At 37.3% G+C, this 14,337-nt stretch overlaps 1 protein-coding gene across 2 annotated transcripts in view; it reads left to right on the top strand.

The window, feature by feature from the left end:
- IKBKB (inhibitor of nuclear factor kappa B kinase subunit beta) overlaps positions 1–14,337 on the top strand; it is a 70,916-nt gene that overhangs the window by 14,920 nt on the left and 41,659 nt on the right. For both annotated transcript variants that reach the window (XM_074287359.1, XM_074287360.1), the window contains exon 5: positions 2,317–2,386. In XM_074287359.1, coding sequence (XP_074143460.1) covers positions 2,317–2,386 — 70 coding nt within the window. The remainder of the gene's footprint in view (positions 1–2,316; positions 2,387–14,337) is intronic.

The following is a 14,337-nucleotide window of genomic DNA, read 5'->3' on the forward strand; positions in this document are numbered from 1 at the left end:
AAATGCTTGTTCCTTTCCCTTATATACTGATTAACACCATCTGTATGTTTCAGGGAGGAGGCAGAAATCAGATCTGTCCATTCCCTCCTTCCTTTGGAGAGAACTAGTAACAGCACTCCCTGGTCTACATGTGATCTGTCAATCTCTTAGCAGTTTGCCAAAAATAATAAATCAAATGAGATAATATTCATAAAGAATTTAGTAAAGTGCCTGGCACATAGTAGGTGCTTAATAAATTCTTGTTCCTTTCCTCTTCAATCTAAAGTTCAGCTCATATAGCAAAAGATATAGGGAAACTCTTGTGGCACAGAAAGGTGATTTTACACAAATCAAGTAGGTTGTAAATGACAGGGACCAAATCTAAGTCTAGAGCTCTTTTCTCAAAAGCATTCCCTCTTCCTCCTTCTCTTCCTCCCTTCCTTCTTTCCTTTCTTCCTTTTTTCCCTCTTTTCTTCCTTTTTTCCCTCTTTTCTTACTTTCTTCCTTTTTTCTTTTTTCCTTCCTTCCTTTTTTCTTCCTTCCCTCCTTCTTCCCTTTCTTCTTTTTTCTTCTCTTCTTTCTCTTCCTCCTTCCCTCCTTCCTTCCTTTTTCCTTCCCTCCTTCCTTCTTTCCTTTCTTCTTCTTTTTCTTCCTTCTTTCCTTCCTTCCTCCTTTCCCTCCTTTCTTCTTCCCTCCCTCCCTTTCTCTCTCCCTTTCCTTCCTTCCTTCCTTATTATGAGACTCTGAGTTTAGCTGGGTCACCCTACAGTACACACAGAGATGTAGTCTGCCTTCAGGTCCATACTCAAAGCCTTTCTAGCTCAGAGGGACATATAGCATCCTGATACCATCTATCAATCATACAGTACCTTCCTTAAACAACCCTGTGAGGGAGGAAGAACAACTATACCTCCTTTATAGACAAACAAAACAAAAAACTGGAGGCTTTTAAGTGAGATTCTCATGGTCACTAATAACAATAACCATGATGGAAATAGAGACTGACCTGCAACTTCACTGATATGGGATACACTCTCCTTTGCAATTCAGACTTATATAGTCTCTGAAATTTATAGTACTAAGAGGAAGAGACAGAAAACTAGAAACCCTAGCCAAATCAGGCCTATCTTTGTACAATCCTTGATCATACAGATTGTGCATTACTTGCTCAGAGTCTGTACAGTCAGAATGGGGCATTTAGCCAGCACTTATTAAGTACCTGCTCCTTGCCAAGCACTGTACTAAGTGCTGAGGATACAAAGAATGGCAAAATGACATTTCTTGCCCTCGAAGAGCCTACTGTTTAATGGGGGGAGATAATTTACACACTTCCGTGGACAAGCAAGCTCAATTAGAGATAATAACTGAGGGCCCTAGAATTAAGAGGGATTGGGACAGGTTTCTTGCAGAAGGGAGGACTTTATCTGGGACTTGAAGGAAGCCCTTGGTGGCACAGTGGATAGAGTTCCTGGCCTGGAGTCAGGAAGATTCATCTTGCTGAGTACATTCCTTTCTGATTCCCTTACTAAATGTATGACCTTGGACAAGTCACTTAACCTTGTTTGCCTCAGTTTCTTTATGTGTAAAATGAGCTAAAGAAGCAAATGGCATAGTGCCTGGCACATAGTAGGTGCTATATAAATGATTATTCTTTTCCCCCACATTCGGACATTGGTTAACAATGGGTTCATTCTCATTAACCTTCATCCAAAAATGCACTGGGCAGAATGGGTAGAAATACCAGAATAATATTCACTCTCCAGAATGTTATCTTAGTGGTAAGCTCTTGTGTAGGAGTATAAATGAAATGTGGGTCCATCCCTGGGAATATTTGAAGCCTGTGCAGTTTCTATTCTATAACTGTCCTCTGCTCCTTAAATTAAAGTCTTTTATCTAGTCAATTTGGAATAAATACCTGGGGCAGTTCTGAAAAAGGCTGGAAGAAGAATCTTCTTGGAGAATTGATTTAGAGATAGGAGTCTTTGAGTCATACAATCTAACTCCCTTCTTAAGGAAACTAATCCAAGGTTACACAGATAAGTGTGAGAAGCAGCATTCTCATCCAGATCCTGTACCTCCAAATTCTTTCTGATGTACTGTGTTGCCATCCATGGAGTTGTCACCAAAGAGCAGAGGTGACATTACATTTGGATACAGCCCATTTCCTAAAAAAATCAATAGTGCTCAAACTAGGATATTGAGACTTTAAAGGCAAGACTGTTCAATCTGGGCAGGAGTAGAGTCTGGTATAAAGCATTTGGGAGCTTTCAGATATTTTGCTGTTACCTATAAAAGGCTGATAGTCTGATATTCTTTCTCCCTTTGAAACCCTGACAGTACCTGAACCAGTTTGAGAACTGCTGTGGTCTTCGGGAAGAAGCCGTCCTCACTCTGCTTTCTGACATTGGTAAATTGGATTGTAGAGTATGTTGGGTTGTTGAACTTAGGAGGATGTTGTGTGGGTCAGCTGTAAGCCCTGGGGAACTGAGGAACCATCTCAAAGTATTGTACCCTTACAGAGTGAGGGGGGAAGGGAATGAGGCAGGCTAAGCAGACAAATGCCAAACTTCCTTCTTATCTAAGCTATGAGGAATTATGAAGTACACATAAAAGCTAATTTCCTTTCCCATTAAAATAGTTCCACTCCCTCTTTTCCTGGAAGAGCCAAAGATAACCCAAGCTATCATTTAAGTGCATTTTATTTCCTTGTGATAAATTCTTTCTCTTCCAAAGAAAGGAAATTTATTTATACTAATAACTCATATGTATGAGGAACCCAAACAGGGATCCAGGGAGGCGCTAAATGTTAATGACAGCTTACAGAGGCTCCTCCAAACTTGGTAGCTCCCAGAGGTGATTTGGAAGTTTGAAGGCTTAAGACACTTACTAGCTGTGTGACCCTGGACAAGTCACTATTTGCCCCCAAATAATCATTTAAGGATAATGCATGAGTAAGAAGGAAGTGAGAAAAGAAGAAATGAGTGTCAGTACATGGCACTTTTGAGGAGAGAAGACTAACAGTTCAATAAACTTTCACTTGTCTTGTCCAGGGAGGGGTCACCCTTTTTGCCCTTCCAGCAAACATAATTTGGTATTATGACTGTCTTATCCAACTCCAGTGTTTTGTCTTCCTCCAGTGACCACCAAGTGTGGCTCATTACCAAAGAACTCTGATAAAGGAGTATTGGGAAGCCCGAGAGGGAGTCATTCCGTGAGGGTGGAAGCCCACTATCATCTTGGTATCTTTTCACATGTGTATTGTTTATGTCATCAACATTCCAGTCCTGACCAAATCAACAATATGTTGTGGCCAGTGTTCCACACCCTAAATCACTAAGATGAAGTAGTGACGTTGGAAGGCTTTCTTTGTGCCCTTTTTTAGTAACTTGTTTTGCTATCCAATAAGGTAATTTTAATTTTGTTTAGCTTACCCTAGTCACTATCTTTATTTGGTGGTAATTTCTTTCTTTTTAAAAAAAATTTAATGATTTTTTTTTTCATTTAACAAAGACCTACCTACTTCTTCTCTCACCCCTCCCCTTCACCAATTGAAAAAGATAAAAAAATTAAATCCTCATAACAAATACACTTAGGATATTTCATTTATCCTCACAGCCACCCTGAGAAGTAGTATTATCCTCAATGAAGGATATTGTAAATGAAGATATTGAACTGCACAGGTTAAGTGACATGCTCAGATCACACAACTAGTAAGTGTTTGAGGTCACATTTGAACTCAGGTCTTCCTAGCCTAGAGCTCTATTCACTGTCCCACCTACTTCCCTATTATCAAGCATATTGCGCACATTCAAAAAATATCTCTAGGTCTTCACCCTGAGTCCAATAGTTCTCTGTCAAAAGGTAGGTAAATGCTTCATCATCAGTCCTCTGGAATTGTGATTGGTCATTGCTTTGATTAGAATTAAGAAGTCCTTCAAAAGTGCTTGTTTTTACAATGTTGTTTCTATAGATTGTTCTGGACCTGCTCACTTCACTCTATATCTATCAATTCCTACAAGTCTTCTGAGGTTTCTCTGAGACATTCCTTTTCATCATTTCTTACTTCATTCCATTTATATGCCATAATTTATTCAACCAGTCCCTTAATCTTCCACTTCTTTCCCACCATAAACATATTTTATGCTGCTAAAAATATGTTCTGTACAGCAGGGTCCTTTCCCTTTTTCTCTGATCTTTGTGGACTTGCCATCATTGGGGAGAATCCAGCCTTTTTTTGAAGACTCTTTGGAGGTCTGTCATCCTTCACATATGTCAAAATTTGAGATTGGGATCCAGTGGATCAGAACTGACTATTGTTTTGCTCTCTTCCTTCAGATTTTTAAGAATAGTGATTCTCTGACTTCCTCTGTCCTTGGTTCTTCTTATGATAAAGAAATTCTTCCTTATTTCTACTCCAAATATCTTCTAGATTCATGTAAGAATATTCCTTTTATTCAGTCCTCTGACAATAAGGGGGGGAAAAGCTGGTCAGCATCCTCTTCAAAAAAACTCATCTGCACTTTTTATACTTGATGAAATGCTGAGCAATATCTTTTCCTAAATGGTTTAATGATTACAGAATTAGTACAGACATTTTCCATGCTCTGTATATTCCTAATTGCCTATCTTCACATTATCTTAGGGCTTGTTCCTATCAGTTCAGAATGGATTGCAGAGAATTAAGATGAAGTCAACAAAATGTGTCCAGCTTCTCTGCATTAGCCTGAGCAATCCCCAAATCTGAAATGAACTTCGTCCTCCTCCCCACATCTCAGAAATATTTATCTTCCTTTGAGGTACAGATCAAGTTCTGCCTTTTCTACATATAGCCTGAAAATTTTCTCTGCCTCCTCCAATATTCTGGGAACACACATTCCCTTCATTCCCTACACTGTAGTGTGTTTACATATGTTCAGGAAGTATTCTTTCCTCCCCCATAAAATGTAAGCTCTGAGAACGAGGATTATTTTTATCTTTGTAACTAGTGATTAGCTAGTACATTCTCTTATTTGATGTTGGCTTACATCAAGTTGAATTAATTAAGAACAAATAGAATTCTATGCAATTCTCATTTGTCAAAACATTGCTGTCCTTATGTTTTTATAATTTGAAGAATACGTTGTGCCAGATTTTTTTGTTATTGTTATTGAATCTTTTCAATCATGTCCAATTTTTCATGATCACATTTAAGGTTTTCTTGGCAGAGATATTGGAATTATTTGCCATTTCCTTCTCGCTTATTTAATGAAAAGATCAAGTGACTTGTCAAGAGTCGCACAGCTAGTAATTGTTTGAGGCCATATTTGAATTCACATCTTCCTGACTCCTAATCTTCTAGCCCTCAACACTCTGCCTCTTAGCTACTCTATTCTAGATTTAGGGAAGGGAATAAGCATTTATAAATGTCTGTTTTCTGTCAAGCATTGCACTAAGCATTTTACAAATATTTCATTTGAACATAACAACAATGATAGGGAGTTGGGGCTATTACTATCTCCATTTTGCTAATGAGGAAACTAAGGTGGAAAATAAGTGCTCAGACAGAAGATAAGTGTCTGAGGATGGAGTTGATCTCAGGTCTTGAACTTTAGAATCAGCATTTCATAAGCTATTTGCTTTAGGCTTTCCTTTTTTTCTTGGTTTCCACCTTCAAATTCTAACATTTTGCTTTTTTAATCAAACACTTACTGAATACCAGCTACATATGTGTTCCTGTGCTGTATAGTATAAAACTTGGGCTTCAGTCTACAAGGAGATTATATTAAAGCACATAAAACTAAAAGAATATATCAGTGACAGGTAATTAAATGATCATTAATAATAGGAATTCAAAAAAAGGAGTATATTTAATAGCTAAGATGGTCAATTTTTTTCATGGATATTTCTAAAAATTAATTTACCTTTGGTGTACATTTTTAAAATTTTTTGAGTTCTAAATTCTTTCCCTCCCTGTCACTCCTCATTCCCCACTGAAAAGTCAAGCAATATGATATCAATTATACATGTAAAATCATGTATATTAGCCCTTTGAGAGAATAAAAGACCAAAAAAAAAAAAAAAAAGGCAATGAAAAAATATGCTTTGACCTGCATTCAGAGTTTATCAGTTTTCTCTCTGGAAGTGGATAGTATTTTTCATCATGATTCTTTGGAAGTGTTTCAAGAAAACTTCTTAACTATAAGAGGTGTTCTATCCCAGTGTCAGCAAGTCACTTGAGCCCACCACAGTTAGATGCTGCTGTTTGAAAGCAGGGGCAATTTTTTTTGGTCCACAAGCACCATCTTGGGGAGACAAAACCTCAAAACTTTCTTTAGATGTAGTGGCTGATATAAGGATGACAAGTATTTTTCAGAAATCTTTGGCATGGAACTTTGGAGAAATCATTCCCTATACTTAGGCTTCTTCCAGCATGTATGGGAAAGGAAAATTTTCTTAAAGTAGAGAAAAGTTCAGATATTTGGGGACAGGTTGGTCAGCTCCATGCGTTCTTTCCTCAAGCCTACTATATAGTGATCTATACTCAGTCCCCACAGCCCTCTCTTTGGATGCAGATAGCTCTCTCCATCATATCTATTAGAATTGGCCTGAATCATTGTTGGAGAGGGCCACATCCATCAGAGTTGATCATCGTATAGTATTATTGTTGAAGTGTATAATGGTCTCCTGGTCCTGCTCATTTCACTCAGCATCAGCTCATGTAAGTCTCTCCAGGCCTTTCTGAAATCATCCTGTTGGTCATTTCTTACAGAACAATAATATTCCATAATATTCATATACCACAATTTATTCAGCCATTGTCCAATTGATGGGCATCTGCTCAGTTTCTAGTTCCTTGCCACTTCAAAAAAGGGCTGCTATAGACATTATTGTACATGTGGGTCCTTTTTCTTTTTTTATGACCTCTTTGGGATATAGGCCCAGTAGAGACACTGCTGGATTAAAGGATACGCACAGTTTGATAGCCCTTTGAGCATAGTTTCAAATCACTTTCCACAATGGTTAGATCAATTCACAAGTCCACCAACAATGTATTAGTGTCCCAGTTTTCCCACATCCTTTCCAACATTCATCATTATTTGTTCCTGTCATCTTAGCCAATCTGAGAGGTGTGAAGTGGTACCTCAGAGTTGTTTTAATTTGCATTTCTCTAATCAATTATAATTTGTTACAATTTTTAAAAAACATAATTTAAAGTCTTCAGAAGTAGCATAGGCCACTTCTCTCCTTGAAGGTCTTCAAGCAGAGTTCGAAGGGTCCCTGTCCAGTGGCTAAATGGGCATCAGGGATCTTTTCAATTCTCTAATTCTGTGAAAAAAAATTAACAGGACTTCATGACTAACTGAATATGGTAAATAAAGGAATCAGTAAAAAATTATTCCAAGACAGGCATTGAATGTGACTCCCACCCTCATCCCAATTATACTCTTCCTCTTAACAAAGAAAAGCAGCTAAGCAAAAACAATTTTGTGGCATGGTCTGATCCCATATGAGGATCTATCCTCATAGGTCCTGCTAAGACAGGAGAGGGACAAAATGAGACTATATGTGTAAAACACTTTGCCAACTACCAAGTGCTATAAAAATGCTAGCTAAGGGGCAGCTAAGGGATATAGTGGATAGAGCATCAGCTCTGAAGTCAGGAGGTCCTGAGTTCAAATCTATCCTCAGACACTTAACACTTCCTGGCTGTGTGACCCTGGGAAAGTCACTTTGTCCCAAATGCCTCAGCAAAAAAAAAAAAAAAAAAAAAAAAAAAAAAAAAAAAAAAAAAAAAAGCTAGCTCTCATTATATTTCTTTTTTTTCCAACTCCCAAATCCAAATCTCATATCTATTTATTTATTTATTTATTTATTTATTTATTTATTTATTTATTATTTATTTAGAATTTTTTTTCCACAGTATATATGCATGAGTAATTTTTAAAATAATATTATCCCTTGTATTCATTTTTCCAAATTATTCCCCCCCTCCCTTGACTCCCTCCCCCCGATGACAGGCAATCCCATATATTTTACATATGTTACAATATAACCCAGATACAATATATGTGTGCAAATACCATTTTCTTGTTGCACATTAAGTATTAGATTCCGAAGGTATAAGTAACCTGGGTACATAGACAGTAGTGCTAACAATTTACATTCGCTTCCCAGTGTTCCTTCTCTGGGTGTAGTTATTTCTGTCCATCATTGATCAGTTGGAAGGGAGTTGGATCTTCTTTATGTTGAAGATTTCCACTTCCATCAGAATACATCCTCATACAACATTGAAGTGTACAGAGATCTTCTGGTTCTATTCCAAATCTCATTTTTTAAAGTTAATTTTATAATTATAACATTTTTGACAGTTCATATGCATAGGTAATTTTTTACAACATTATCCCTTGTACTTCCTTCTGTTCCGAATTTTTCCCCTCCTTCCCTCTCCCCCCTCCCCTAGCTGGCAGGCATTCCCATACATATTAAATATCTTATAGTATATCCTAGGTACAATATATATGTGCAGAACCGGATTTTGTTGTTGTTGTTGTTGTTGTTGTTGCAAAGGAAGAATTAGATTCAGAAGGTAAAAATAACCTGGGGAGAAAAACAAAAATTGCTAACAGTTTACACTCATTTCCCAGTGTTCCTTTTCTGGATGTAGCTGATTCTGTCCATCATTGATCAAATGGAATTGGATTAGCTCTTCTCTATGTTGAAGACATCCACTTCCATCAGAATACATCCTCATATAGTATCATTGTTGAAGTGTAAAATGATCTAGTTCTGCTCATTTCACTCAGCATCAGTTGATGTAAGTCTCTCCAGGCCTTTCTGAATTCATCCTGCTGGTCATTTCTTACAGAACAATAGCATTCCATAACATTCATATACCATAATTTACCCAACCATTCTCCAATTGATGGGCATCCGTTCATTTTCCAGTTTCTAGCCACTATGAAAAGGGCTGCCACAAACATTTTGGCACATGCAGGTCCCTTTCCCTTCTTTAGTATTTCTTTGGGATATAAGGCCAGTAGTAGCACTTCTGAATCAAAGGGTATGCACAGTTTGATAACTTTTTGGGCATAGTTCCAGATTGCTCTCCAGAATGGCCGGATTCTTTCACAACTCCACCAACAATGCATCAGTGTCCCACTCTCATTATATTTCATCATCTGTTCTTCCTAACCATTACTGGATTTTCAGTTACTCAGAATTCAATTTTTTTTTTTTTAGTCATTTTGAAATTTATATTGCTTTAGTCTGTGTGTATTTCCTGCTTTTAACATAACTCTACAGCTGGAAGGTACCTCCAAAGCCATTTATTTTGAAGATGAGAAAACAAAGCCCCACTTGAGGTTAAATGACTTTCTCCAAGGTCTCAGAGGTAGGATTTGAATGGAATCCATAGTTAATGCCCTTAATGTATCATACCAATAAGAGCAGCTTTACTACAATTTAGAGTCTCAGAGAGTTCAGGGGGCACCTTAGGATGTGTCAGAGATAAGACTTGGACCCAGATATTCCTGTCTCTTGTGCCAGCTCTCTGCCAGTATCTTGCCTTATTAAGCACTTTATGTTGTTTTTAATTGAACTGGACTTGTGCCAGCCTGACCAGCAGTGCCAATCTAGCATCAAGGCAGCAAATAGTTAAAATATGCCAAAAGAAAGGGGGCCAGATGTCAGGGAGAATTATTCTGATTTTTGAGGGAATGGGAATATTACTAATTACAGTTGCTTGTTTTGCTTTAGTGGGGAGAGGGAGGAGGTAAGCAAGGAGAGGAAGAGTTTTCTAGTCAGCCCCCAGCAATCATGTAGTCATAGTAGTAGTGATGTGAAGAGATCATTTAAAAAGCAGTCACTCAATCAGGAGATTTCCTGTTTGTCTGAAAGTGAGAAAGAGGGAGAGGGGGAAGGAAGGGGGAGAGAAAGGGGAGATGGATGGATCTAGCACACCCCAAATCAACCTGATGGTCATCTGGGAGAGAAAATGCCACCCTAGATCCAGCTGCTCCAAAATTGCCAGGGAGCAGCCAAGATCTGAAAGTCCTGGACTTCAAGCTGGTACTTAGGAAAACCAGGCTAGTGAAAGAGTCATTTAGTGCAGTGAGGGTGGCAGAGAAGTGGTTTTGTGGTATTTCCACAGGGACTTCCTGAGGTGAGCTGAGAGATGCTTACTGCTGAGAAGTCAGAGGAAGAGCTCTTGTCAGACACTGATAACATCACTTGCCACACCCAAGATTCCAGCCACACCTACTACAGCACGGAAATAACAGACCCTCTAAGGATATAAGAACAAATAATTTTTCAGATGAAGAAATTAAAACCATTTCTAATCATATGAAAAAATGCTTTAAATCACTATTGATTAGAGAAATGCAAATTAAAGCAACTCTCAGGTACTGCTACACACCTCTCAGATTGGCTAAAATGATTGGAAAAGCTAATGATAAATGTTGGAGGGGATGTGGGAAAACTGGGACACTGATATATTGTGGGTGGAGTTGTGAACTGCTCCACCCATTCTGGAGAGCAAAATGTAATTATGACCAAAGGACTATCAAACTGTGCATACCTTTTGATCCAGCAGTGTCTCTACTGGGTCTGTATCCCAAAGAGATCATAAAGGAGGGAAAAGGACCCACATGTGCAAAAATGTTTGTTATGGCTCTTTTTGTGGTAGTAAAGAATAGGAGAGGCCTATCAATTGGGGAATGACAGAATAAGTCAAGGCCTATGAATATAATGGAATATTATTGTTCTATGAGAAACGATGAGCAGGCAGATTTTAGAAAATCCTGGAAAGACTTAGGTGAACTGCTGCTGAGTAAAAGGATAGTTATAAACTATCTTTGCATATATTTTGAAAATAAAACGCTTTAAAAAAAAAAAAAAGAAATAACAGACCCTTCCCATTGCCAAACGCAGTTTATAATGTTCTGCTGGTCTTCCTTATACGCATTGTCCCTTGTTTCTCAGAAGTCTTCATAATCATTTCTCCCCATCTTTCCCCAAATATCTCATAATAGTCACTCTCAACAAAACACATTTTTGTCGACTATAAAAATGAGAGAATTGGTATTCCCAGATTCTGACTAGACAGATTCTGAGAACCCTTCCTCTGGGATTAGTAATAGTAAAGAAAATTTACAGTCAATAAAACACTCATCTCCCTGAGTTCCATTGTGACCTCAGACATTCACTAGCTCTGTAACCATAGACAAGTCATCTTACTCTCTTTGCCTCGGTTTCCTCATCTGTAAGTGAACTGGAGAAAGAAATGGCCAACCACTCACTCTGATATCTTTGCCAAAAAAAATCCCAAATGTGATCATGAAAAGTGGCACACAACAACTACAGAGCACTTTAAGAATATTGTCTCATTTGATCCTCACAACAAGAGTAGGTGCTATTATTTTTTTCATTTTACAAATGAGGAAATTGAGGCTGATAGAGATTGTGACCAGCTCAAGCTCACAGGATTATAAGTGCCTGTGGTCCATTTTGACCTTCTTCCTGACGCCAGGCCCAGAGCTCTTTTTCCTATTCTATGATGAAAGAAGGATTTTTTAAAAATTAAAGCTTTTTATTTCCAAAACATATGCATAGTTTTCAACATTTACCCTCTCAAAACCTCATGTTCCAAATTTTTTCTCCCTCCCTTCCCCCTCTCTCCTCCCCTAGATGGCAAGTAATTCAATATATGTTAAACATGTGCAACTCTGAAATAATTTTTTTATCTTAAATAATACTTTATTTTTCTGAATACAAGCAAAGATGATAATTTATAACATTCACCTTTGCAAAACTTTTTGTTCTATGTTTTTTATCCCTCTCTCCCTTTTTTCCTCTTCTCCTAAGAGAACAAGTAATCTGATATAGGTTAAAGATGTGCAATTAAAAGAATTTTTTTTAAGAAAACTCTTAGACTGCCTAAGTAGAAACTATACTTTTTAACCTAGCAATAAGCAATGTAAACAGAATTCTATTTCTATCTATAAATTAGTCCATAATCCAGATTTTTCAAAAATAGACATTTCTTTAGATTAAAAAGAAAGAAAGAAAGAAAGAAAGAAACTTTGTGGTCTAGGAGCTATCTTTAAATCTGGAAAATCAGGATTGAAGTCCCCCTTTTGACTTAGCCTTTGTGACTTTACTTGTAGGTAAATTCTGCAAATTTAGGTAATTCTGTGAAATTAAATTGTTTAATAGTTGCTGATCTATGTTTTTAAAGGGAATTTGGTCATTGAAAGTTTCCATATTCTTAAAAAACACTGGCTAGGCCCCCCCAAAGAAGACATCACCCTACCCCATTTTGATGCTAATACATGAATATGAATGGCCTTGAAGACCCCACCTATAATCTAGAAGGGCCACTTTTCTGACGCCTTAATGAGGAACTGACCAAGGATTTCATGGAAAACCTTCCTGAAATAGCCAGAGGAAGTCCTGTAAAGAAGTCTATAGAAATACTTCTTGATCATTCTAAATATATTTCCTTGTGCTTGAAAAAAGACCCAGTTCTGAGATCTCAAGGGTATATGACCAGGGTCCTTCCTTACTCTAAGAGCTTTGTCTCAGCTTCCTGAGAATGGCTGCTGCGGTAATTCATCTTTCATCAAAATTAGCTCATATTACTCTTCTGGGCTTGGATGAGTCAGGGATGAATAGTTTGATGTAGTAGCTGTTCCCTCTTCTCTGAACTTATAGGAGGCTTCCCAGTGCCTAGGAAACTTTAAAGTGCTATAAATATCAGTTATTTTTAACACCAGAAATCAGGAAACTTAGGTTCTGGTCCCTAGTTCTTTTATGCAATCTTAGATAAGTTACTCAGTCATACTTCTGTTCAACAAGCATCTGTCCAACCTATCTGGAAGGTCACTGTGTGAATCAGATGAGATTATGTAGTTCTTGAAAATTATGACTTTTAGGCAAATACAAGGTATTATTATCTTTAATGGTAATTTCATGAACTCTACTAAAAGAAATAGTAGAGTGGAAATAACATTGGACAAGAAGTCAAAAATCCCAGGTTCTAGGCCAACCTCTGTCCTATACCTTTGATATGAAATAATATTTGAAAAAAAAGTCAGTATCTGGCATATTGTAAGTACAAAATAAATGCTTATTCTCTTCTCCTTGTGCCTCAGTTTCTTTATAAAATAAGACTATTGAAATTAGTGTTCTATGTCCCTTTTGTTCTATTTTTCTTGTGCAACATGCTGAATATGGAAATATTTGGGAAGAGGAAAAAAGGAAGGAGAGAGAAGAATTTGGAATACAAGGTTTTGCAAGGTTTTGTTGAAAACTACCTTTGCATGTATGTGGAAAAATAAAATACTATAAAATTTTTAAAAAAGAAATAGGTGCCTTATATGGGCCCCATACTGATTTAGAAAACCCCAAATTAACATTATCTATGTTGTATCATATTTTTATTTTATTAAGCATTTCTCAATTGCATTTTAACTTGACCCTTTAATTTTCATTTTCTGAACTACTAAATGGCCTATATAAAATGTCTCTTCCTACCTTCCTCATATTTTTTCTACCTTACTCTCACACACACATTTTATTGCCCAATAACACTGATCTCCCGGCTGTTCCTCCAACCAGACACCCTAACTTTGGGCATTTTCAATGGTCTTCCTCCTCATCTCTCCCTCCAGATTTTCTTCAAATCTCAGATAAAATCCCAACTCTACAAGAAGCTTTTCCAATTCCTTTTAATTCTAGTGCTTTTCCTCTATTGATTATCTTCAATTTATCTTGTAGATACTTGTTTGCATATAGTTGTTTGCCATCATCTTCCTCATTAGACTGAGTTCCTGAGAGCAGGGACCTCTATCCTTTGCCTTTCTTTGTTTCCCCAGCTCGTAATATTGAGAGAAATTATTTTTCCTCTCTTATATTAACAACCAATTAGAAATAAGGTCTTTCCCCTTTCTGTTTCCTCATTCAGAAATCAACCCCTGTAGATTCTTCAGAAACTTATCCAACTAGAAAAAAATTAAGTCTGATCAAAAGGTAAAAAACTGGTGAATTCTGGCCCATTCTGTTTTAGCCAGACAAGTCTGGGTGGAAGAGGAGTCCCCTTTTTGTTTAGCTAACCCTAGTCTAGAGTGATCTGGGAAGATAAAACTCTTTGTCCAGTACTGTGATTGGAGTCATGTTTTCTCTCATTAGAATAAGCCCACATCTCCTTACAATATTCATCTTCTCATTATTTGTTAACCAATCGAAGATGATTTCTACCCTCAGATTCACCCCTTTTTCCAAAGGCTCCATAAGTATTCAAGATACTTCACATTAGGTCTCTGATCACCAAGAGGAACAACTGAGCCCATTTTATTGATTAGCAATAATTAGCAAAAA

The sequence above is a fragment of the Sminthopsis crassicaudata genome, chromosome 2 (assembly GCF_048593235.1).
Source record: "Sminthopsis crassicaudata isolate SCR6 chromosome 2, ASM4859323v1, whole genome shotgun sequence".
NCBI lineage: Eukaryota > Metazoa > Chordata > Mammalia > Dasyuromorphia > Dasyuridae > Sminthopsis > Sminthopsis crassicaudata.